This window comes from Anas acuta, chromosome 2, assembly GCF_963932015.1.
Source record: "Anas acuta chromosome 2, bAnaAcu1.1, whole genome shotgun sequence".
Classification (NCBI taxonomy): domain Eukaryota; kingdom Metazoa; phylum Chordata; class Aves; order Anseriformes; family Anatidae; genus Anas; species Anas acuta.
In genome coordinates this window covers 68,015,624-68,043,082 of record NC_088980.1, presented here as the reverse complement: position 1 = coordinate 68,043,082, position 27,459 = coordinate 68,015,624, and the positions used below count along the sequence as shown (strand labels likewise).

At 37.2% G+C, this 27,459-nt stretch overlaps 1 protein-coding gene across 1 annotated transcript in view; it reads right to left on the bottom strand.

Moving 5' to 3' along the window:
• Window positions 1–23,070: 23,070 nt before the first annotated feature.
• The window catches only part of LOC137851573 (uncharacterized), a 37,959-nt gene continuing 33,570 nt past the window's right edge, over window positions 23,071–27,459 (bottom strand). The window contains exons 8-9 of the mRNA XM_068672819.1: window positions 27,298–27,386; window positions 23,071–23,574 (exon numbers count right to left, since the gene is read on the bottom strand). Of these exons, the coding sequence (XP_068528920.1) occupies window positions 23,431–23,574; window positions 27,298–27,386 (233 nt within the window). The 3' untranslated portion in view covers window positions 23,071–23,430. The remainder of the gene's footprint in view (window positions 23,575–27,297; window positions 27,387–27,459) is intronic.

The following is a 27,459-nucleotide window of genomic DNA, read 5'->3' as shown; positions in this document are numbered from 1 at the left end:
ATTAGAACAATTTGAGTTTTGAGCAGGTGACTGATGTTATAGCACTGCATTTTGAAATATATTTTTACTTTAATACAAGCTGATTTCTGAAAGAAACAAATTTATTTTAGGCCAGGTCAGATAAACCTTTAAAAGCCTGAGGGAATTTAAAAATAAATAAAATAAAATAAAATAAAATAAAATAAAATAAAATAAAATAAAATAAAATAAAATAAAATAAAATAAAATAAAATAAAATAAAATAAAATAAAAATAAGAAGGGAAGGGAAAAATGTTCTGCGCATTTGCAGAATACTCTGGGATGCTATTATATTTAAAACTTCATTAAGTAGTTATCAAGATGAGAAAACTTAGATACTGTAAGGATATCTTAAATTCATTTATATTATGAAAAAGTACAGCTATATGAAATGTTAAGCTGAAATCTTTTTAAAAGATCTTTATAAACACCACTGAAATTATGGTGGAAATTATCTATACAATTTAGTCAAACAAAATGCATCACATAATAACAGTATTAACTTTTTCTTTTCAATTTAATGCTGTGTTATTATATTTAGTTGCCTATTTTAGAATGTAATTTGTGTTGATGGCTCTGAAGAAAAAAACAAGCATTAAAGAACTAATTTAATTCATTCTGAGCTATGTTCAATTCAAAAATATTTCTTTTAGAATGCCCCAGTGCTGCAGAATCTGACTAGAAATCCACCTTGAACTATGTGCACTTTGACTAACTCTCTCCCCAAGGCAAAACGATCCTGCATTCAGCAGGGTTTTATCCTGGTCTTCTAAAGGACTTATACAGAATGTACCTGATATAACTGGACCAGAATGTCAACCGTGATAGAAATTATGATCAAGACATGGGGGATACATAATGAGAACCTTATCTATTCCACGGTGGACTGCTATTGGTAGGGGAGTACCTCTAGGGGGTTGTTTACAGAAATCAGGTCTTCCGCCTTTAAAAAATAGAGAAAGCGAAAGAAAGAAAACTGCAATTTCTTGTGCAGTGCTCTCCTTCCTGCTTGCTATCCTACATGACATAATGGATATTAGCTGTGTTCAAGGTGTTCAAGCAGCATTATAATAGGCTGCCTTCGGAAAGAAATTTCACAAATTTTCTTTCAATATGAAGACATGGCCTTAGTCCTCTGCTTCCAGAGTATAAAACAGAAATTAAAAAATTGCCACAGCTTGTTTCTCTGAAATCAATGTATGATTGCTAGCTGCACTGGGTGTTTGAGGGATATCCCCTTATCAGAAACAATCTCTAGATAACATACATTTCTCTATTGCCCATAGCTACATGTAAGGCATGGCAAGACAAATGCAGGCTTCCTTTCCTGTTGGTGTCATCTATTGATCCAGTGAAATGGTCTTCATCTTAAATTTCCTTCCCAAAGGGGACATTTGTTATGAAAAGCAAACCTTTCTCTCTGGTTCTAAGAAAGCCTGGAATTTACAGCTAATTACTGTGCAGTACCATGGCGATACATAGCTCCAACTGTGTAAAAATATGCACTCAAATGATACAAGGGCCATCTTTTTCCTGGTAGAAATGCTGCTTTGTGATACTGAAAATATAATATAATAAACTCGTTACATGTTTTCTGTATGCTCTAGATTAAATTGTGCTCTGGGTCTGTGCTTTTCTTTGCGGCATTTCCTCCCAGGCACATCCAAAACAGCTGTGCTGGGTGTGACTGAGTGACCTCCAATATGAGCCAAGACACAAACCAGCATCATTGAAAAACACCGGTATAGAAGAGTAATAAGAAGCATAGGGGTAGGTGAAGGATTTTGGGGTGCAAAAAATAGACTAGCTTATAAATAAGTCTCTGCAAAGAACGTATTTATTTGTGTACTACATCTTTCATCTTTCATCTTGTCATCTTTCCCAATCTATGTAGAATGCTAGCCTAAGACATCCGCACCCTCACAGAAAGCTTTAACTTTATCCTGAGAGGTCAGAAAGTGAGGACTTAGAAAAGGCAAATTCCTTTAAAAACAAAATGTGACACATTAAATTCACAGCTAATCAATATCCATATGAGTTTTTGCAGTTTTGAAGAGGTTTTGTTATGATGCCTAGATACTTGCAATTTAATCATTGAATCTAATTAATCAATGGAAGATTATTTTAGAGTTGGCACCTCTACACAAAAGAAAGTTTTGCTCAAGAGTAAAGAAAGAGCACATACCTTTTAAAAATGCCAATTAACTTGCCCCTTCTGATGTGTTACACTACTTATCTATCACACAATTTCTAAAAAGTGACTGTTCAGAAGAGACAGGGATGTGAGACTTCACCCATACCACAAGGATTCCCTGGAACAGTGGAACTGATTCTGTGTTATGTTGCAGTTTCAGCTGGGTTAATAAGTGAGGTATTTCCCCTCTACCCGGACCTGTAGTCCCATGAAATCTGTAGTATTTTCTTGATCAAGTTTGTCTGAAACTGGACAGAAGTTGAGAAGTTATTAAAAGTAGTGACAGTCTGACTGCATTCACCTTGCCTTCCTAGGAAACCTGGCTAAGAAATAAAGCCAGTGTTCAGGAGTCATTAGACCAAAGCTTCCAAAGCTGAAAAATAATGTATTTGGGCAGAGCAAAATCCTTGTTTTGCTGTCTCTGGTAAATTATAGTTACCAGATATTGAACTTACAATGCAAATAACCTCTCGTTGTTGTTGTTTTGTTTTTTGTTTGTTTGTTGTTTTTTTTTTTTTTGTCTGTGTATATTTATCTTCAAAAGTATTGCAACATAATACAGTCTGTTGGTTATTTTGCATGTGAAAACTCACAGAAAATATTTTTCACTGTCTTTTTATGAAGATATGGTTCAGTTTTTTCTTGAGATCTTTAGATTTTCCATCAAAGAAATCCAAATACCTGAAAAACATAACTGCAGCTTTTCAAAGAGACTGATTCACCTAGATAGTAAGAGTAAGAAACACTTAAACACAAACCTTCAAAGGGCACCACACATGATTCTGAATTTAACATTTTCTTAGTCTGCTGAAAGGCTGGATTTTTAGCAAAAAGCAAACAAACAAACAAAAACCCGTTAGTTTTCCAATCAGCCTTAGCACTTATTCAATATCTACTTTTCAATCTACAACAAAGACATCCACACAATCAAAGAGGACAAAATCCCATTTTCTCAAACCTATAAGGTCTTCCACTGCTGGTCTACATTCAGACAAGGTCACATGGACATTTTGACTATGCTTATTTGACTCAAATCTACTGATATCTCGTTCAAATAGAAGTATCTACAAAGTGGTCATACTTCCTGCACCCAGACAAGCTGGCCCTTGTAAAGACTTGAAATGATGGGATAACACTAGCCATGCTCCTTTTCTCTCCAACAGCTCCTAGAGTAGCAGGATCTGTATTGGTCCAACCTTCCCATCCAGAGTTTTTTGTTTAATTATAAAGCGTAGTACACCAGTTACTACGTTTACACAGTTACAGTTTACACAGTATTAATTTTGTTTATCTAAGGAGTGTGATCACCTTGCCATAAATTTAGCAGCAATGATAATAAATAAAAATCTCAAGTCAGGCAAGGCAGTCAGGGTGAGATTTCCAAAGATACCAAAGGAATTCAGCTGCTGAAATGTAGCTGAAAAGAACTGTGGTTACTGGATATAAACTAGTTTGAAGTTTTCTGACTCTGATCAGGTAGTAACACTCTCTCAGGCTTTTGGTGTTTTGTAGCCTCTTTTTCTTGCTTAATACGGCACTTTTGTATTTGTTTCCCTAGGGATCAAGCTAAAGCTTACCTGATCCACAATGCTTCAGAACTTTAAGTTATGTTAAAACTTTAGTTTTCACATCTCCTAGCTTCTGTTTGATGATATTTTAGTTGTGTAACCTTAAAATTTTGTTAATATACTGTGTTATTTTTTAAATTTTACTTCTGTTTTCACCTGAAGCCAAATTGGTTCACAGGTTGTATTTGATGTTATTCTTTCAGTTTAAAGACTTTGAATCATTACCAAAAGAAGTAAGAGACAGAAAGAATTTAGGGTTTTGTGTTTTTTATTGTTGTTCTTTGTTGTTCTTGTTTGCTTTTTGGTTTTGTTGTTGTTGTTGTTTGTTTTGTGTGTGTGTGTCTACTCATTAAATAGTTTTTACTTGCTAGGCTCAAAATACGAAGGTAGGACTTACAAAGACAATACCTTTTGTCAGTGAACCTTCTGCTATATTTTTAGAGGCACTCAGCAAATTTCAGCAGCAGACTTCTAGACACAAAAGACAAATATAACCAGTCCGTGATTTAGATTGGCTTCTATTTGTGGGTCATGAGACTCACAGCTGAGCACATCAGAAGTTTGGTGTGGCATTTAATGAAGGTCATCAGCAACTTCAGAGCTCTCATGGTAAAAGGAGGAGTGTGCTATGGTTTGGGTACTTTCTTGTTGTGATTTGGTTTTGTTTGTTTGTTGTTGTTTTCTTCCTTTTGATTCTTTGACTGGAATCTCAGATGGGAAGTAGTGGATAAACTGAGTTACTGCAAAAGAATAAAATTCAAAGTATGGTAAAAGCTGATGCTTTGAAAAATGTCAAATTGCATAGGTTTCATTTTTTTAGACAGCATTTGACATCCAAAATAAGTATTAAATTTCCCTTCAGTTGGAAAGGTAAGAGTCAGTCATGAAATTAGGAACAATAATCATGCTATATTATACCCTGCCTCATCTGTGTCTCAGGAGGACTGTGACTTGTCATAGCATGAAGGAACCTGGAAAAATGATTTCTTGCTGTTTCAAACAGAAGATGCATAGCTAAGATGTTCATTAATGAAGTAAAGGTAAATTAATTGACGTGCCCAGTAGTTTTTTAATATAGCCTCTAAGCCTTGATGTGTCAATTGTCAGATTACCCCGATGTTTTTGCTTTCTTTCAGTGATCTTGTATCACCGTTGCCAAGAGACTGAAATAACATTTCTTTCCTTGGCCTCCTTTGGCATAATTTCTGGGCACAGGTGTTAGACCTCCAGAAAAATGAGATGCACTATCCCAGCTGTCTCAGCCTATCTCCAGGTGAGGTCTAACCTCTCGGGCTACAGTACTGCAGCTTTGTGACTGCTCTTTGTTAATGATGCATCTTTCCTGGGGCATATAGTGGTAAAAACACAAGCCTAATGCATCATCGTTTTTGCATGTCTTCACTGCTCTTGAGCACTCCTTCGACTGAGGTCAGAGTTCTCTTCAGTGAGCTAGGATCTTCTCTACCTCTGCTCTTCCCAGAGATGGTCTCTCCTCTGGAAGACACTGCTTCTTCCACAAGTAGTCTTTTATACTTTCTCCAGTATAGTCAGTGAAAGAGCATGCCTCCTCAATATTTTATTATTTTCACTTTATTATCACCCAATACAGGCCTGAAAAAAAAAGGTATTTCCAATCATTTGTCAGTTGGTCAACTCTTTGCCTGAAAGCAAATCCTTTGATCAAGACGTTTATACCATGTATACATGCTTATCTAAGCTTATTTAATGGATCTTTATAATTGACCCTACTATTTCATCAGTTGGTATTTCTGTCCAACATGAAATTAGGAAGAAAATGTAAAACAGAGAAAGCAGATAGGTCATATATCAAACATGCAGTTCTCAGTCTGGCACAAAAGTCCATGCAATTCCAACATTAAACAGTGTTTAGGAATTTCGTATAGGCAGATTCATTAATCCATAATTCCAAAAGCTGAAGAAATCCTGCTTACAATGTGATTTGTTTGGGGGCTATATTTTTTTTAATATGTAGATTGATCAGTGTGACTTGGAAATAAACCCCCGAACAGATCAGAGTAGTAATAAACCTTCTAATACAGAGCCATACTAGAAAATACAGCCTTTTGTGCTGAACAAAAATCAGTACATAAGATTTATATAATTTTGTAAAATAAAATAAAAAAAATAAAGTATCTTTCACTTCATATTCAAGAACCATGGCTGTTCTACTTACAGGATTAATACCTCTGGGCTTTCTCATAAGGAACAGATTTTTCCATGCACTGCAGAGCATATACACACTCAGTCTGATAGTCAGGGTTATGTCAGACTTACTACTGCATTACTGTCCAGAGAGCTGCATATGTGTGCAAGGCATCTAGAGAGCACCACATTTCTTGCACATTTGCATGCTGTTAGTCCACACACAATAGATCTAACATGTCTCAGGCACAGAAGAGTGCTGTGTTAACTGCTAAAGCAACACACTGCTTTTATTTATCAAAATTATCAGAGTTCAATTCTGATAACTTAGCTGCAACACAACCAAAAATAAAAGGGCTCTTCCATATACAAACCTTTTCATTTTTCAGTTTACTTGTGTGCAAGCTTATCCTCAAATAAAAGTCTTCTCTACTGGGTGAAAACACATTCTCAGTAGTCTTTGCTTGGAGTTCTAACAAACACAAAGGGTAAAGGCATATGCTGAGTCCAAGTCTCTTGCACTATCCAGACCAGCAGACTCAGACCCAGCAGGGAAGCAGGCAACACTCAGTAAACCTGGCTCATGTGGAGGCTGCAAGTTTATTAAATGTTAACCACATTATGGGCTTATTTAAATTAATGGGCACAGTGGGTGCTCAACACCTCTGAAAGAGTCTGTACTAGGGCTAGCCATAAAATTTTCCATTGAGACTCCTGTGTGAAGAGAATTGGGACTTCTGACTAGCAGTGGTTGTCAGAAAACTGACTTTCCATGTGATTTTTTTTCTTGATAAAATGCTTGGATTTTGGTGTTGAAAAAATTAAACTTGTTTCAGCAGTCTCTCTCTTCAGAACTGGTAACTAGCTCTTCATTTCTACTGCCCACAGCTGTTTAAGGCACTCTTGCCAGATCACCTCATTTGTATATACCAGAGTCAAACGTCCCAATGTGCAACTTAGAGGCAAAGAGACCAAGCTGCATGGGGGCAAGTATGTAGCCACCCCGGGAAGCCTTTGCTTTAGTGGGAAATGAGGAGATTAGACACAGTGCCATGGACAAACTACTGGCCAAATACTTTCAGGGCTTAACACTGACCTCATGATCACCAGATGCACACCCTGCTCTTCTTCACTTGAGTGCTATTCCTTCTATCCTCACCCCGTTGAAACAGGTTTTCACCAAAGAAAGCCAGGAGGACAGGCAGGATGGGAGACCACTCCATGACCAACCTCAATCGAGAGGACTAGAAAACAAGGACTACGGAGGAGACTGTCAACACAATGGTCAGCATGCAACAGTGACAACCTTTCTGAACCAAGCCACTTAGTTCTAGTCTAGACATTTCAAATGTTTTAAAAAGCTGTCACTTTCTGAAGAAGAAACAGTTGTTTTCCTAAATTTAGTTTACAAATTAGGGCCATTAACTTAAAAATTGCTAACGAAAAGTAACGAGTGATATTTGATCAGCAACTTCCCATGGTTATGAACAATGAAAATCTCTACAATATGCTCAGCTGAAAACTGAAGAAGACACATTTCCAGTTAAAAGCACTGGCTTATAATTGGTTGTTGCAAGAAATGGAATATCTTGAATGAATGAATGAATGACAATTACTTGCATTATTTTCATACTTAAAATGTCAGTGTTCAATGATTGCTTTCAGCTCATAATAATAAATTCCAGACTTTTCAACATCAAAAACAATAAAGCCACATGGAGAGAATGTTCGTAATTGAAATAAAAATTAACCCAAATAGAGACCTGAAGCATCGTTTTTAAAAATGACAGAAATAGAGCAGAAGCAATTTTAATAGCAAACAAGTAAATATAAGAAGATCATACAACTGCTACAGTTAAAAAATTAAACTTGAGAATTACATAAATTGGAACAATGAATTGTACCAAATGTAAATATACATAAATATTTGTAAGTAGACAGATCTACATTTATACTTTCAAATTTTGCATTACATCCAATCTTGTGGCTGTAGAAGAAAAAAATATTGAGGTTGGACAGCAATGACTTAACACATAGTCTTTTGAGTTAAAGTACTTTATATTCCTATTTCCAGTCATTTATAATGACAAGATAATGATTCACAGAATCACTGATAAACAGAAACTGTGTCCTTTTTATTTGCTTCCTAACACTCTTGGAAAGCTTTATAATAAACAATTTAGAAGATAATGAAAGGTAAAACTTCCATCCAAAAAGGTTTGATTCAACCAAATTATTGGGACAATCACTTAGGTTAAGTGTTTAGCCCAGAGGGCAGTATAAAATTTCATCAAAATTCAAACCATGCATAAATGATCTCAACCTGCAGTGTCTATTTATACCACACAACATGTTAGTCACATTTTTCACTGCAGATTGAAAGTAATGATGAAGTAACAGATAAGGATGAAAGACTGAATATGTGCTATGCCACCCATGTATAATTCAGTTAGTGGCAAATATGGATTAGAAAGTATTCTGGAACAGCATGTGTTTCTCAAATGCCTGAGAAAACCTGTGCACCACTAATGAGGAAAAGGGGACAGCAGTGAAACCAGAAACATTTCACATACATGAATTAGCCAGGTAAAAAAAAATAGAGTTAATATATCAGTGGGTCTGAAACAGGCATTTGAAGACAATAAGAAAAGCAACAAGGAACTCTGGATCAAAAGAATATTAGACTCTGATGTATTCTAGGTTCAGCAATTCTTTAAAAAAAATCTGTTTTGTTGTTTATTTTATTTTATTTTATTTTATTTTATTTTATTTTATTTTATTTTATTTTATTTTATTTTTATATTTTTATGAGAACAAAGCAGTGATAGTACAAAAGGCATTATTATAGTAAAGCCAAAATCTTAAAATTTTGGTGAAAACCATTTGAAGAAAACTTAAGTGCAGAGTTCCTAATTGAAGCATAGAACACTATCCTCAACCTCTGAAAGAAATAATCATGATGGAAAAGAACTTTTATGCTCCCCCTTTTCCCAGTCAAAATTTTTATGTTAACTGTTTTGGGGGAAAGCTGTGGGCTACAAATTAAAAAAAAAAAAAAAAAAAAAAAGATCTGTGATTTTTCATTTTAATCCAAACCAAATATGACACCTTTAGCTGATGACAGACATTGAAACAAAATAACTACAGTATATAGTGCTTCTTATCATCTGATTATGAGTGTACCCATTCTCACACACTTGCTATACATGTAGGTTTTGGCTGAACTATTACAATCACCTTCTTACTTATGTATGACCATTTAAATGACTGCAGCAATACTGACCAGCTGAAGTCCTATTGTTTTTAAATGGTAAATGCAAATGATTAATTGGCATTCTTTATATATATATATATATATATTATATATATATAATATTGTTGTTCTAGAAGCATCAAAATGCTATATGAACTAATAACATTGCCAGCTCATGTTTCAGAGAGGTTGTAATGTAGCACTGAAACTGCAAAACTGCATGGTGGAGAACTAAACAGAAATGTAAGTTCAAAAGGCATGAATGGGTCTGTGCTTTCATTTGACATCACACCAGGCTCAGCCCTCTCAGATTCTCATGACTCCAAGCGGAGCTTGATGCTAATGATTTCTAGCTGCCTTTTTGGGGAGGATGGGATTAAAGAGGCTTCATAAGTATCATGAGGAGTCCTCCCCAAGTAAAAGGGATAGGTTAAAGCTGCAAAGTAGAGGTAGTGACAAGGTGAGATGAGAGCTGATATCTTTGGGTGTAGAGTAACATCACCACAAGGCATGCTATTGAAAAGCAGAGGGAGACTAAGTGGTAGAGGACCTTACAAGTGACTAGGAAAGATTATAGTGTGACAGATGTCTCCAATGATAGCTAATTTAAATGCCATTAGGTGCATTATATTTCATGTGTAGACAGTCTACAGTGTGATGGAAAGTGTTACAGTACGTTAGCATGAAAGTTTACATTTCACTCAGAATAAATTGTCATCACTCCACTGGAAATGGCACTTTAACAACTTTACCTCAGCTGAAGTTCAGCCCTATTACTGTAGCATTCACTGTCTTTGGCAAAATATTGAAAGTAGATGCTAAAGCTAGTGGAATTTAAGCATGTTTCTGCTGACTCATTCCCCCAAAAGAGAAATTAGAACAAAGTTAATGAATGTTCAAGCATTATATAATATTTTTAGTTCATTATGTTGTTCTAAGCTTCCTTCTTTCTCTCCCTTCTCTCTCTCTCTTTTTTTTTTTTTTTTTCTTCCAAAATGGGTGATTTAAATAAATCATGTTTCCAGATTAACATTTTTATATTTGGTGTAATGCTGTCATTCTTCCAATGAAGTCTAGGAAAACAGCAGAACAAAGCCTGGAGTACATTATTTTTAACTGATTTCCCCGTACTGTTAGTAAACAGTTTGATGCACAATGTCACTAGAAGCACTATTCTCTCGTCTTCCCCCATTTAATGAAAATCTGTGAAATAAACGCTATAAGGCAGTACTTCTGGCATGACAAATTCCAAGCCAATAAGTCTTGCAGTTGCCAAGATATAAGATCTGAAACTTGGCATTTGGCATTCAGAACTAGATAACCTTACTATAGTAACTACATTTACTGTATCTAAAAGAGGGATGAATAAATCAACAATAATTGAACTACTAAAAGTGTCTAATTTCCAGCATAGTGCTTCAAGCAACAACTGAAATTAAAAAACTCTTAAAACACAGCTACATACCCATACAATCGTGTCATGAATGCAGTGAAGCAAAGGTTAACAAAAAAGAATGAATATGCATTCTTTGCTAAAAGTAGCGCTCCTTGATCTACGCTACTGATGAACTGTATAAATGTCAGGTCCCATCTAAGTCCCACAGAGCTTTACATTCCCAGTAGCAAGAATTTTTTATTGTTCCTGTAACATTACTCAAAGCTACTCCTGGTGCATGTGGAATGCCGCCCCTATTTTGAACTCTGGCATTGTTTCTAAAATTAGCAATAAGCATAAACCCGTGAACTATGGTTTGTATCCCCAGGGCTTGATCCAAAGCCCAGTGAAGGCAAATGGGAAAATTCCGCAAGGCTGCAGTTTTGTGTGGGCCAGGCCTAAAATATTGCTTCTCTTGTCACTTTATACCATGATTGAGATTTTTTTACATTGTCCAAGTCAGATTTCCCTGAATATCCCATTTAAGGTAAATATAAGTTAACAATATTAAATTATTTCAACTGAACTTCTAGGAGATAGCTGCTCATATTAAAAAAACCACCCATCTCTCCTCCCACTACTACTTTTTAGAATATATAAATAATTAAAATTAAAGAACTGGAAATATTCTGGAAAATAACCAGCACACTAAGTTAAATGGACTCATTGCTTTAGAGAATCAAGATAGTATAATAGACAGAGCTTTTAATGTAACATATTTCCACTCTAACACACAGGAGAAAACCTACCACTGGGACACCATCTTCACAGAATCACACAGAATTTCTAGGTTGGAAGAGACCTCGAGATCATCGAGTCCAACCTCATACCCAATGCTAACAGTCCCCACTGAACCATATCCCTAAGCTCTACATCTAAACGTCTTTTAAAGACTTCCAGGGATGGTGACTCCACCACTTCCCTGGGCAGCCTGTTCCAGTGTCTAACAACCCTTTCGGTAAAGTAGTTCTTCCTAACATCTAACCTAAAACTCCCCTGGTGCAACTTAAGCCCATTCCTCCTCCTCCTGTCACCAGGCACGTGGGAGAACAGGCCAACCCCCACCTCACTACAGCCTCCTTTAAGGTACCTGTAGAGAGCAATAAGGTTGCCCCTGAGCCTCCTCTTCTCTAGGCTGAACAAGCCCAGCTCCTTCAGCCGCTCCTCGTAGGACTTGCTCTCCAGGCCCCTCACCAGCTTCGTCGCCCTTCTCTGGACCCGCTCAAGCACCTCGATGTCCTTCTTGTAGCGAGGGGCCCAAAACTGAACACAGTACTCGAGGTGCGGCCTCACCAGAGCTGAGTACAGGGGGACGATCACCTCCCTAGCCCTGCTGGTCACAGTGTTTCTGATACAAGCCAGGATGCCATTGGCCTTCTTGGCCACCTGAGCACACTGCTGGCTCATATTCAGCCGACTATCAACCATCACTCCCAGGTCCTTCTCTGCCTGGCAGCTCTCCAACCACTCATCTCCCAGCCTGTAGCTCTGCTTGGGGTTATTGCGCCCCAGGTGCAGGACCCGGCACTTGGCCTTGTTGAACTTCATGCAGTTGACCTCAGCCCATCGGTGCAGCCTATCCGGATCCTCCTGCAGAGCTTACTGAGGGTGCACTCAATGCCCTCGTCCAGATCATTGATGAAGATATTAAAGAGGACCGGCCCCAGCACCGAGCCCTGGGGGACGCCACTAGTGACTGGCCTCCAACTGGACTTGACTCCATTTACCACAACTCTTTGGGCCCGGATATCCAGCCAGTTTCTAACCCAACAAAGCATGCGCCAGTCCAAGTCAAGAGCAGCCAGTTTCTTGAGGAGAATGCTGTGGGAGACGGTGTCAAAAGCCTTGCTGAAGTCAAGGTAGACCACATCCACAGCCTTTCCCTCATCCACCCAGAGCGTCACTTTGTCATAGAAGGAGATCAGGTTCATCAAGCAGGATCTGCCTTCTATAAACCCATGCTGACTGGGCCTGATCGCCTGCTTGCCCTGCAAGTGCCGCATGATGACTCTCAAGAGGATCTGCTCCATGAGCTTCCCTGGTACTGAGGTCAAACTGACAGGCCTGTAGTTTCCCGGGTCTGCCCTCCGGCCCTTCTTGTAGATGGGCATCACATTTGCTAGCCGCCAGTCAACTGGGACCTCCCCCGATAGCCAGGACTGCTGATAAATGATGGATAGGGGCTTGGCCAGCTCCTCTGCCAGTTCTCTCAGCACCCTTGGGTGGATCCCATCCGGCCCCATCAATTTGTGCACATCCAAGTGCCGTAGCAGGTCACCAACCAGTTCTTCGTGGATAGTGAGGGCCACATCCTGCTCCCCATCCCCTTCCACCAGCTCAGGGTACTGGGTATCCAGAGAACAACCTGTATTGCCGCTAAAGACTGAGGCAAAGAAGGCATTGAGCACCTCCGCCTTTTCCTCATCTCTTGTCACTAAGTTTCCCCCCGCATCCAGTAAAGGATGGAGATTCTCCTTAGTCCTCCTTTTTGTGTTGATGTATTGCTGTATGTCACTTTGAAAACTCCCTCCCAGAATTAATTCAGACTTATTATTAGCATAGTATAATGCATTTAGCTGGGGTACTAACCAAAAATAATAGCCAATTTACCAATGAAATTAAGTGAATGTGCAGGCACATTCCTGTGGCCACAGCACAGCTGGCACTACATTTTGGGGCATATACAATCGCAATGAATTGCTGAAAGGCACTGATATATATTGGATGGAACCATTCCTTGGGCCACTGTTTGGATGGTGCTGCTATGATCTTAACTGGACTGCTCACTTTTTAGGAACTGAAAAAAAATATCAAGGAAGTGTGTTTCCATTGAAAGCTACTGCAAGATCATTTAGTTTCTGCTACCAACAATTGACCTCCCATTGGAACCTCAAATCTGGAAATTCAATATTTATTCATTTTCAGCCTTGAGGAAAAAATACAGGCATTATGGTGGCTAAAGCTTCCATTTATCATATTTTTCCTGAAAGCTGAAGAATAAGAGAGAGGCTACCACACTGGAAATACTGGTTCTTATAGCCGTCTCCAGGAAAAAAAAAAAAAAAATAAATAAAATAAAATAAAATAAAATAAAATAAAATAAAATAAAATAAAATAAAATAAAATAAAATAAAATAAAATAAAATAAAATAAAATAAAATAAAATAAAATAAAGGCATTGTTTTCAAATGGCTCATGTACTTAAATATATGACCCATGTACAGACAAAGTATTTCTCCGTATGCCTTGTGCTTTGTCACATGATGAACTGGACTGAATACGTGTCTTTCACCCTTTACCCTCTGCCATTTTGTAGGTCAAACCCAGTATCTAATACATGTAGACTCTGAAACCCTACAACTTATCAAACTATTATACTATAAGACCCCTGTACTAATTTTAACTGAAATTCAAGGCAAATGCAAAACAATAGTTACTTGGTATAAAATCATACACACATTGGTTAAGGGTGGCACTGTTTCCTCTACATACAGCAGGCTTCAAAGGGGACAGTAATTTTTGGATTAATGGGTACACAATGCAGAACATGTTACATAGTCAGTTTGTGAAATAGCTTGCCCTCTATTTCTGAGTAATTGTCAACAAATAGGAACTTTTCTGCTGTGTCCCCAGCTCTCTCCCCCTGTGATTGTTTAGACTGGAGGACTAACAGTCAGAGAAGGCAACTCTGCTCATTTGTGAGAAAGACTCAGCATTCAGTACAGCTGCAAAAATGAATTAGCTGAACATTTTGAATCCCATCAGTCAAACAGAACAGAATGTTTCTAGTCATCATCTCTCAGCAGAGACCTAACTCAAACACTGGGATAGATCTCAGTACCAGTATGAGAAGCTTACAAGGACAAAGTACATCAAAGAACTACCTAGCCCATTTGAAAATAAGCTGAAGACAATGATTCACACCTTCATAACAATCAAGCATGACTATTGCAAATTCCCAGTTTGACAGACTTTCCCTTGAATCAAAAGGCAGACGTAGTTTATTCAGAATTTTGTAATACCTCCAAACCTGTCAGTTTAGGTCTGGTTCTGCAATCTTGCAATTTCCTCTGTTCTTTCATATTCACCTTTCAGATCTCTATACTGCCCCAATAGGATATCACCAGGAAGAGACCTATTGCATTCCACTGAAAGTAAGGACAAATTACTTGGGATGAAATCTTGGTCCTGCTAAGTCAGTGAGAAGGAGGATTTCATCACCTGTGCAGCACCCGGTAGGAATGCAAGACACAACAGCCCTGGCTGACTGACTGCTTGGTATTTTTGTTTTGCTGAATACTGCCAGCAGCTAGCAATGTGTATCACTGACAGGAGATGAGAAACATGCAGTGAATTATAGGACAAAGCAAACCAATAAAAAGCCACTAATAAAACTATAGGAAAACTTCAGCATCCTCACTCAATGACTTCAGCTTCTGCCGTCTCTCCATTCTGATGGTGACTCACACTTATTGCATCACCTCTGGGATAAGAAACAAGAGTGACCTGCAGTTAGAAGGCCCACACCTGCTCAAACTTTCTTGTGCCTCTTTTCAGCTCCTCTTTTCAGCTTACCATCATAGCTTGTTCTCATCCTTTGCAAAGTGTCTCCGTTTATACTGTAAGCCTGCAAGGGCAGAGACCCTCCTAGCTTACTGGGCTGTTTTGTCGCACATCACAGTATATTTAATAATAATTATGCCTCTGCAGAGGTATTTTATTCTGATAGATTCAGAGCTATCCCACCAGGATCTTCAGCTACTTATTCATTTTGCTACAGGCTACAACAGAAAGAGTTAGAGAATTTACTGAAATAACAAAGTTGTTTTACATACATATGGTCTATGCTTCTGTGCCACGGCAGTGACAGATAAAAAGCAGCAATCTATCATATTTTTTTCTCCACACTATACTTGATAGGATAGAAAGTGTGGTACCCATTTTGCTGCTAACGCACATGCGTAACTCCTTCTTATTTACTGTAGTGCCCTGAAGATGTGACAGTTAGCTACATAATGCACTTATTATTTTTATTCATTCTATTCATTAGAGATGACCATGTATTGTGCACTTATAGCTTTTATTTTCTCCACTAGTCATCAGTAATGTGATCTTTTCTAGCTCATGGAAACAGAATGTGTATTAAATGACAAACAACCACCACATCTCTCCTTACCCAATGCTGCACAGAGAGCTTGTCAAGTCTTCTACCTTCTTCTGAGCCTGAAGAAAGCAAAGAGCAATTAAGCTAGGCCAAGAAGTGATTTTGTGTTGAGCAGGAATCCAGGCTAAATGGTCTGAAATGTCTGTGATGGAGGAATTCCAGCAATACTCAATGAGAGCCACTTTGACTGCCCTTCTGGCAAAGGCTCCAACAACTTTGGGAACCCAGGTTGCTTGGCAACTGGAGATTTCAACATTCCTAGTTTTTAAGAAGAAAAGAAATTTCATGCGTGAAAGCCATATTCTGTCCTCATAACCAGCTTTCCACTGACTATTGCCATCTTCTTTCACTTTCACCAAATGGGAATTCATTAAGGGGGGGAGGAGGAGAGGGAAAAACAAGCATTTTGGCAGGAATTATAAAGCTGTTTTTCTGAAGAGGGCAAGGGCAAACTGTGACTTGTCTGTTCCAGAGTTGAGGAGCATTTTCCTGCTCCTCCTGCTCCATTACATATAATCACATAGCAACCTCACAAGTCCCTTGCCAATATCTCTATGAAAACGTGATACTCTTAATGAAGTTGCTCAAGGACTGAGCCCATTCCTCCTTTCTAGTTGAGAACATTAATGCCAGTAGAAAAAAAAATCTCACTAGCAGCATCAGTAAGGGATTATTCACTCATCACTCTCAACTTCCTACTGAGAGATTTGTATCACCAGTTTCTCCTCTCCATTGCTCAGAAGCCAGCTGTAAACTAGTAAAGTTCTACAGATGTGGAACCTGCAGGAGGAAGGGCAGCAGCTGCCAACTCATTTCACCATCCTGAGTAAATAAATAAAATTACTGTCAACCATAACTCCACTGAAGTAAATAGGTACTTGCAATACTAAATGTTTCTATCACCATAGTACCATCAAATTCAGGCAAAATCAACTGTGTGCATAGATACTAGAGGGCTTTGCAAAAGTACTCTGTAAAAGACATCTCTGAAAAGACTTATGTCTCCTTAGAACATATTTTTGGCAACACCAAATATCATGTAACCCATGAAAACAAGTTAGTTGTGGCTAGAAGGGGTCCCTAATGTTCTTAACCTGTTGAATGTTATGGCTAAAAATATTTAAGCAGGTTATATGATAGGAGGAATCAAAGACAGAATTTATTGCATATAAATACAGGCACACAGCTATCTCTCTGACACTGCTGGGACACAAGGGCAAACATGTTTTTGATTGCTTAATCTACTGGTCACTTCTGGGATCTATAAACTCCCTGTTACATTTGAATGTCCAAATCTATGTTGTTCTGCCACCTAAATTACTTGATTTTGGACAGACAGGTAGCAGACTTTAGATATCTGCACCTTTTTTTTTTTTTTTTACATTTGTTTCCAGTTTGGTCACCTCTGTCTCCACATCTGTATTATCAAGAGATACACCTTATTTCTCATTCACCCTTCACTTACACCAGTTTACCATAATGCATTGGTGCAGGGATATAGTTCTTCATTTATACCAGTCTACAAAGAAACACAGTCTCTCTGAATGTATGCAGTTCATGAGACTTTGTCCATTTATGAACTGTACTGAATGAAACAAAAAGAGGAACAGACAGCTTCAGAAAAATGCAGGGAACAGGGAAGACACCATAGCTATATTTAATGTCCATATAAGTAGAAATCTCCAGAAAATAAACATTTACTGCAACAGAAAAATCCCCCACAAGGCTTAAGACTAAAGCAAAAACTCCACAGAAATATGTACCAGTCTGATACAAAACTCAGACTGCAAAGTTGTAAAGACATGCACCAGTGTAAGCACTAATCTAACACCTGAATAAGTGGAAAAAAAAAAAAAAAAAAAAAAAAAAACCATGACCTATGTCCTGCTGTGACTTGCTTGCAAAACTAAACTCCCATGGAGAGTACAGAATCAAGACTGATGCAGGTGACACTCCATGCTCATATAGCCAAAGCTTAAGTGTTTTAGGAAGGGCATATCAAGTATTTGAGGGTAATCAAATAAAATAGTGGAGTTTCCAATTTCTCTTAACATGTGACACTTGGCTTACCTTTAAATCTCCTTCTTAAAAAACAGAAACAAACAAACAAACAAAAATGCTTCAAAATGGAGAAGAAACAGTGAAATAGGGTTCTCAGAATTTACTGAGAAACTCTTCCTTATTTTTTTTTTAATTTTTAATTTTTTAAATTTGCTTTTTAAAGCAAGCAATAAAGAGACAGTCCTTTTTTTTTTCAAAAAAAAGTTGAATGCCCACTCTTAGTGACAATATTTTCTACATAGTACAAGAAGGAGATTGTACTAGTACAGCTATAAAAAAATGGTAAATTTTGACCTTTGATTTTAGCTAAATGTTACATATTTGAATAAAATGCAGCATAGGCAGACACACAATTCTCTTCTATATTTTAACAAAATCTTTAGAAGACTTCAAGGGTGAATCCAGGGAAACTTTCTAAACAGGCGCCACTAATTTTGAACAAATTTTAAACACCCACACAAGGATTTTCCAATGTCTAATTCATCATTCTCCTTGCTCAGTGTAAATTCAATCTGTTCTGTTTGTATGACATAAACAACAAGCAGTTTCACAGGAATGAGGCAAACCATATGTGAAGGTGTTTTAGAAAGCACAACAGGGAATACACCAAGCAAAGAAGCATCTGCATTTATTTCAATGTCAAATCGCATGTGTGTTATAAAGAAGAATTTTATTGTTTTTATTAAAAACAACTTTACTATATTGTGCTGCTTACAGTTAACTCTTCCTGCCCCTCAGTATGATTAGTGATTTCATTAAAAAAAAAAAAAAAAAAAAAGAGCAGGTAAAACCAGGGCTACAGGTGCAGCGTTGCAAAGGTCTCATCTACCCTATCACCTTGTCTGGGCTGCTGTGTGCTGCCAAGAGCCTGTTTCTTCTCCCCTTCCTACCCTTCTCAGACCAAGTCTGCTCCTGATGGCTACAAGTCAGAATCAAAGCCTGACCCAAGCCCAAGGATTTTAGAGGTGTGAGTATGTAAATCTACATGTAGGTAGGATTTATTTCTTACTGATGCCTATGTGCAGTGTGACAACATCTTCTGTCTCAAGATGCTCTCTGATCTTCCTTTGGAAATGCACCATCCAGCCTACCCCTGAGCTACCTGGGGCAATACACCACTCTGCCTCATGAATGATGGTGTCCTGCAATAAATTGTATTTACAGAAGCTGGCCAAAATCAGCTTAACACGTTTGGAGCTCAGGAGAAAACATTTCAAAGCAGCATTTAGCCTCGATATGAGCTACAGGCATGTTGTTAAAAAGCTAATTACATGGAGACAAAGGATGATTGTTACTTTTATATTACTGTGTGATATTAACCCTTAAGAGTTCACGTTTGACGATAAGTTGGTGGTAATTGAAACTACTAGTTCATTATTTGTATTTGAAGTCAAACTTTATTCCTAGAGTCATAAAAATCATTTATGACATTATTTGGGGTTATTGAAACAGATAAAACTTCTTGCAATCTGGGATGTTTTTTCTAACTCCAATACAACTGCATATAAAAAGTAGTTTTAAAATGTGGAAGTGCTGAAATTATTTCTTACTTCTGTACTTATTATCTCCTTTCAGAAAATCTGCCTTTATAGTGACAAAAAGCTGTGAAGAACAGTTTTCATCAAATTCTGCTTATTTCAGGGGACTGAAGAACAAAGATAGGAAAAAAAAAAACACCACCACCACCAACAACAACAACAACAAAACTTCTGACAGCAGGTTTTGGGCTGCAAGGATTGAAATTTGTCCAAACATTTTCTCTCTCAAGGTTATAGATTTCATCTGTTTTAGACAATAGCCACTACAGATATCCACATTCTGCTACAGGTTGCATGGGCTCTTGTTTCTAGAAAGGCAAACTGCTGAGAGAAAGGAGGTTCAGCAAAGCCATGGTATGAGGACAGGTCCTGGAGTCAGCTCTCCAGCAGTACCTACAAAGCCTCCTTTTGCTGATCACATTAACTGTGCACACCTCCTTTTAATATACGACCACACTCATCTGTTGTCTTAACCTGCTCTCTTTCTTCATAAGTTTTGGACTCATCTCCCCCTCCACTAGCTGGGTCTAAGAAAAAGACAATTGCTTTCAGCAAGGATGCACATGGGTGCAGTAGAAGAGCCACTTGAGCAGCCTGAAAGAGCAAAGCTGAAGGCTATAGGTTTCTGGAGCCAGAATTATCATCTTTTTATTACATACATGTGTGATGCCCGCTATAAGAAGGGTTGGCCTATGGATGTGAGACACCACTGTCAAACTAATCTGAATGGAAAATGACAAGGATGCTAGAGCAATGAAAAAAAATAATCACAGTTATCAAAAAAGCTATTTTTGATCACAAAACAAAATTTTGCTTCTGCTCTGCAATCTCCCCCTTGGCAAGCTCTACAAGAAAAGAGATGATGAGAGAGAGGAAAGGAGAGAGAAATAAATACAGGGAGAGTCAGGGGGAGAGAAGGAAAGAGAGACTGTGGGTGCATACTTTTAACTTGTCACAGTACAACACTAGCTTTTAATTAATACTGTGTATGTACAACTTTGAAGACTGTTGGTTGTGCAGTATTTTATGATAAATACATTTTATGGGATTTTGTTTCTAAAGAGGATTTTGTAAAATAACCTGCCCCAATAAATGATTTACCAGCTGCAGTAAAAGATCAAGGAAATTGCTCAGATTGCATCTTGGAGCATCTGAAACTCTGAAGTTTATGGACATCTAAGCTGCCCCCAGATCTAAAGTCCTCTTAAAAAATTTTGTAGTAGCTAATTATCTTGCATTGCATTTTTTAAAAGGCAGCAATCCTAGCAGAGAGGAAGGTCTGGAAACAGACAAAGAGGATTTGACGCCCTTTGATGGAGAAAGTAGGAGACAAGGAAAGGAGAAAAGATGGACAGAAGTGAATAACAACTGAAACCTCATACTGACATGTTAGCAAATGCAATTAACAACTTGTATGGGATCTGATACTCTTTCAATTACAGACAGAAACTGAATTAATTCTCAGTGAAAAAAAAAAAAAAAAGAAGAAAAAAAAAAGAAAAAAAGAAAAAAAAGTTAAAAAAAAAAAGGGACGATTAAAGACGTATTCTTTATATGGCATGTTACGGACAATATCTATATTACTTTACCAAGAATGGAATGATTTGTTTTCCCATTCTTTTTCTTTTTCTTTCTGATAAAGACGACATTTTACCACTTGTGTAGCAGAAAGCAAAGAAATGCTCTCTAAATTCTGTTTTGTTCTAAGCTCATGGGACCTTCACATAATAAACAAAAAAGTAAAAAAAGCAAACAGTGATGCTTATTTCAAACAGGATGACAAAGGCTGGAAATAGAATGGCATATTGAAATAATAAAATACTATCCTCAGCTGTTTTCACTGAAGGACAGAAAGCACAGTCACTGGGAAGCATGCTTGGTAGCCTTTGTTTCGTACTGGAAATATATGGTTTGCACCCTGTAACTCATGGTGCTCAAATATAGCTCTGGTCCCCTTAATGGAACCACAGCAAAGCCAGCGTCCACACTGGCACAGGGATCCAAAAATCAACCAGGTTTCCTCAGAAATGACAAGCAGAGGAAATGGAAAAGCAAAAGGAGGAGAGAACCATCATTTTGTTTTGGGTTCCATATAAGACTGTGAGGTAAATGCCAGCTGAGATCCCATGCCTGTGAGGTGAATGCCAGCTGAGGTCCCATATAATGGCTGTTACTGCTGGAGCACCTTACAGGGTGCAAACCATATATTCCTGCCACCACAGAGACCATGAGCTTGAAAAGCCTGGAGCTGGGCTGCTGAAGGGACAGTGACCAGAAATTAATATGTGCTCCAGGAGTTCTTTGCTGCTAAAGAAGAGTGAATTTGGGCCCCATTTCCCAACACTTTCAAGCTGAATGACTTTGGAAAGAAAGATTGATGCTGTCCAGTTACTGACTTTAAATATTAATTGGATTTCTGTAACTCTAAAAGACGCACAAGAGAAACACTGACACATAAAACGAGCACCTTGAGATGGAAATCATTGATGATAATATGGGTAATATAATTTGAAAACTGAGACAGGTAAATAAAACAGTGGGAGCAGGCAAAGATATTTAGATGAACACTGCTACTCTAAAATCTTCTTAAATCATGGCCAGGATGCAGGAGTTTTTAATAGTCCAAAATAATATTGATTAGTTCAGCAAAATCATGTCAGTCTTTTTTATTATGTGCTTTTTCCACTCGATTGTTGCATCATGCAATGCTCAGTGCTGATCATCTCTAGGGATTAGTTCAGGTTTGTATAGTAAAAATATACCTTGTTTCTGTAGTGTCTTCACCTGATTTCCTGCCAAACTTTAAAAGCATGAATTGAACATGGCAAATGAGAGCAGGGAATGACAGGCTATTATCCAGACTAGCAATATTGGAGGCTGCTTGGTTTGCAGTTAATCCTGCTTTCCAATGGTTTGATAGGGAAGTCATTTGAACCCAAATTTTTGGAGACATCCTCCCTATCCTGATGTTCATTTTCTGGATGCTTTGAGACTTTGGAGATGATTTGCAGGTGGAAGAGATATACAATATGGCTGTGTTAAGAACTTTCAAAACACAATTTGAACTTTTAAATCACAATACAGTTATATGGAAGGTTGTTATTTCATTTCACAAAGGATTGGGTCTTCATTGTTTTCTACTAATTATAAATAACTGTCCAACTTTTGCAATTACCTTGAAGATGAAATCCCAGGAAAAACAATTATAAGTAAAAGAAAAGATTTCATTTTAATTAGGTCTTTTAATTTCATTTTAAATTATCTTTTCATTTTATGTCATTACCCATATCTGTATTTTATAATAGAGAAAACTAATATTTAAAGTAACATCCAAGAATAATAGTGTATTGTTACTAAAACACAGAACTGAGATTTTGCTATAAATCTTCCATTTCCATTCCTTTTTTTTTTTTTTTTGACAAAACTCACAGTTTCTAAAAGCAATACTAGAATTTCAAAATTGCATTATCAGGTATAAATTGTTTCCATTTTTTTTTCTGATCATCCTCAGTCATACAAGATAATAAGGAGTAAAATACAAGCAAACAAACAAAAAACATTGGTTGCTTATAAATGCAAGAAATATCTTACTTCATATCCCTATCTATGAAGTTGAAATAATACCCTTTTTTCACTTTACAATGATTTTGTGAATGAAAATGAAATATTGGTTGTAAAGTTTTATTGGGAAGAAATGTACAATGAAATCAGTAATCCTGTATTCCAGGCAAGGTATACATGTTGTAAATAAGGCCAGGAGCTACTGTGAGCAAACAGCAGAAAATAAAATACTTAATATTTACCTGAACAAGTAGCACACATACAGAAAAATGATCTCTATGGAAAAATAGCCTATGATGTCATAATCATAATAGGCATGCAGAAAGGTGACAATCTGACATTGCTTAAGTAATTGTCAAACTTTACGTATTGGATTTGCGGCTTAATAACTTTCATCTGAATGTAGATACGTCTGTAATACAAGAATAACAAAGCATGCTTCTGGGTTGTGAAGTTATTTGGTGATGAGATTACTTACCATAGAGAAAAAGTATATTTCTCTAACTCCTCCAAGTAAAAGTTGATCTCTGAAGATGCTTTACCTTCTTCCAGGCTTGTATTGTTTACAGGACCATATTTTTCTTGATAATATTGTTCAGGTGGGTTATTCCAGTTGATCTTTAAATGAAAAGAAAAAAAATAAAAAAGTATAGTAGTGTGATTAGCTGGGCACAGCTAGCAAAGAGCTGCCAATTTCACCCTGTTTTGAATTTCCATCTCTGTCTTACTTCTCACTCTGCAAGAAAAATGTAAAAAGCAGTGGCAAATATGGCTCAACATGCTTAAGAATATAATTCAATGGATTGATTTGTTATTATACATTGGTGGTTTGAGAAATCCTCTTAACTCATGTTGACACCACAAGTCATCTAGCCTTCCTCTACCTTCTCATTTCACTGCACTTTATCAGCCTAAAAATTGGACATCCATACAGAATCCACACAGCATATGGAGGGAGCTGATCTAGGAAGGGAATTAACACTATTTGGCCTCTTTCTTTTTAAACTGGGTTAGCTCTCAGCTGGATCCACTCTGATCCAGGCCACTCTGCTCTTGTGCCAGAACAAAGGAGGAGATGGGATAGTACTGCATGTTTCAGTGCAACACCAAGTATAGATTCATAATCTGTGCTTATCACTGGAATAAAATTCTTATTATTATTCAGGCCCAATTCAGCACTAGTGTCACCTTTCTCTTGAGTGATTGCAAGTTTCTTGTGTGCTTGGCATTAATTGACCCTTCTTAGAGGACTGGACATCACTTCCACTAAGAGACGCCATTACTAAACAGATTTCCTCAGGGGACTTAACAAAGCTATTTATTAATACATTTCTAACCACAATAGCAAACTCTGTGAAGGGTTTTCTAGGTGTTTGATGCCTTCAAGGTTAAGAGTAGATGACTATCTGGAAACTACTGTAGTTCACTTGAAGACATTACTGATCTTACTGAATAAGTGGTTAAAATTTTCTAAACTTTCCTTGAAGACAACCTAAATGATTTAAGGATGCTTCTGGCCTTCGTGTTTATGCAAATTGTAATGAAAAAGAATATCCAAATTTGCTCTCTTGATCTCAAAAATCTCAAAGTTTCCAAGGAACAAGCTTTCCAAGCTTTAGCTTTAGATGTAGTTACATCACTGTATACTTCACTAATTATGAAAACTACAAAGATTTATTTTTTCCTTTTTCACTCAGTCAACTATTTTGCTCTAAAAGGCAAATTTATATTCTGAAGCTTGGATTACCTAGACTGCAGCTACATTTTGAATTTTAATTTAAGGCTCATGGATGTAACAGACAGAGGTTCATATCCATGCCTACATAATGCTGAACATTGTTATTGGTAAACATGATACAAGCATTATATATTCAGCAGCTATTGGAAAAGCTGCCACAAGCAATGGGATATATTGTCAAAAAGTGATTCTATGTAAATATGAAGAGTTAAGGCAGACTAGAAAAGGGTAGCACACTCAAAGTTTTTTTTAAATACTAATGCCAAGCAGCTACAGATAGCATTGCACTTTACTACATGACTGGCCTAATTCCCTAGAAAAAGTCACAGCTACATAGTTGGTTGTAGTGTGTAAAGTATCTTACATTGACATGGTCTCCATGAAACTAGTTCCTGTGCAAAATACATATAAAAATATTATTTAAAACATAAACCCTAAAAGCATTGAAAAGCATTATGAGTGAATTTCTTTGAGACTATGTTTGGTCTTGTCTGAAGTACAAAAGCAGGAGCTTGCTCATATGCATGAGGATGGGACTATGGCAACAGAATATATTTTACTTCTCATGGAAGTTACTGGCCTTCTGTGTCCTTCATAGAAAACATGATACATGCAACTGTGTGTATTCCAATTGCAACAAAAAATAACTTGTCACTAATGCCCATTGCTCAGGAGATACTCAGTGGGAGATTATGTATTTCTGTAGCATAGGTGATTGGAGGTCTGAAGGGTTATGTTTGTTTTCACTGATGTAATCTACTTTTCCCAAAATGGTTAGGTGAGACCCAAAATTCTGTTTGTGTTTATATATATATATATATATATATATATATATATATATACATACATACATATATATTTTTTCAGAAGGAAAAGTGGTAGTCGAGTTGAATAATCCACTACATGAACTGCTGTCTTCCCCCTGTTTATGCTAGTTCTGAATTGTGTCCAATTTACGATTGTTGAGTAAAATTATTTTAGAAGACATTTTCAATTCAGAGTTACAAGTAGGCCTAAATGACATAGTTCAGATTAAGTGTCTAAATCTTGAATGTGCTAAAACAGGGATCTCTGAACATTAGGGTTCACTCATCCTATTAAAAAAGAGGGGCTCTTACAACCTTTGAAATGAGATTTCACATGCTCACGTTTCTTTTGTGCAGAACTTTTCTTGTAAGACTCTCAGTTCAGAAATCTATTTAAACATGTCAATAACTGTAAGCTAGTGAGTCATTTCACTAAATCCAAAGGGGCTAGACAGTATTGAATTACCCTTGAGCTTATGCACCTTGCTAAAATCAGGTCACTTTAATGTGGCTTTGAGAGCTAGCCACATCTGAGGATCCTTTAAGAGTGTGGCATTTTGTTCAAAGGCAATGTGCTATTATGGGATTGTAGGAAATGACTTTCATTCTACCACTCCCATGGGTTGGGTTGCTTTGCCCATTACACCCACTTCATTGGTCTTTAGATTGGTCTTCCTATAGATATAAGACTACACACAGATCAGTCTGCAGTTAAACTCATTTATAACTCTGATTTCTCTAAGTTACTTCCCTAAAGAAATAAGTCACTTGAAAACATAGTCATTTAAAATGCAGGAATTTCCCATTGCCCAGTTTGGTTTTGTTCATGGATATTTATATGCAAATCATCACCAAGTATGGAAAAACACTAATAAAGTAAAAGTTGCAATGATAATTCCCATCTACCAGGTATTCATACCATGGTACATGTACAGGTATATGCAGATAGTACATGTATACAAGTTCAAGAGTACTCTGAGTACTGTTTAACCATGATGATGTTTTTCCATTGGCAATTAAAAGCATTAAAAATGTTTCAGAGTAGACTAGAACAGGGTGAGATGAATTGCCAGAACTGTTAATTCGAATATTCACATTTGCAATCACAGTTCATGCAGAGCTAAAGGGTAGCAACACTTAAAGACAAAACTGGCATCTTTGCTTAGAAAATATCTGACTTAATCAGCTTATGCAGGTAGAAGTAATGGACAAATTTTCAGGAACACGTTTTCTTTCTGTCTTAGTTCTCAGTATTTATGTGGTATAACTCCCCCAGGAGGTGTTGTCACAATACATATGTGATTTCATGGTATCTTGTATTGACAAAATATTTGTTCACAAATTAATTATGTCCTTGACCAATTTACAAGGAATACGAATACTAAAAAGAACCTGATGATGGTTCTTCTGCACAAGGAAATGAGGACTTGAAGTTTATATATACATAGTAAATCTATGTTGCATTTAAATATCACTGAAATTATATCACCTTGCAGTGCAGCCTCGATCAAGCTGTTATTATTATTGCCTGATTATTGGATGGTCTTTCCTACTCCTCTTTGGAAATTTTTTTGTTCGTTTGTTTTGTTTTGTTTTGTTTTGGCTGAGACAGACACAGGAGACAGAAATACTGCTGGCCACGTAAAACCTTATGGTAACTGTAATCAAATCCACAGTGTTAAAGAAACCCAGCAACAACAACACCCCCAACTTATTCCTAAATGGCACAGGTGGAAGCTCCAGTGGTTTCACCATGCACTTGCAGGGTGATGGTGATGCTCAGACTAAAGCCAGTACCTTGTGCCGTATTCCTTGTTCTTCTTTCAGCTGAAAGATACCACAGTGATCATCTGTATAGCCAGAGCAATCCTGGTAAAAATCATTCTCTGTAATAGAAAAGGTGCATTTTTATATTGGTACATAAGATAAAACTCTGAAAAGGAAGGAACTGGGTTTTGT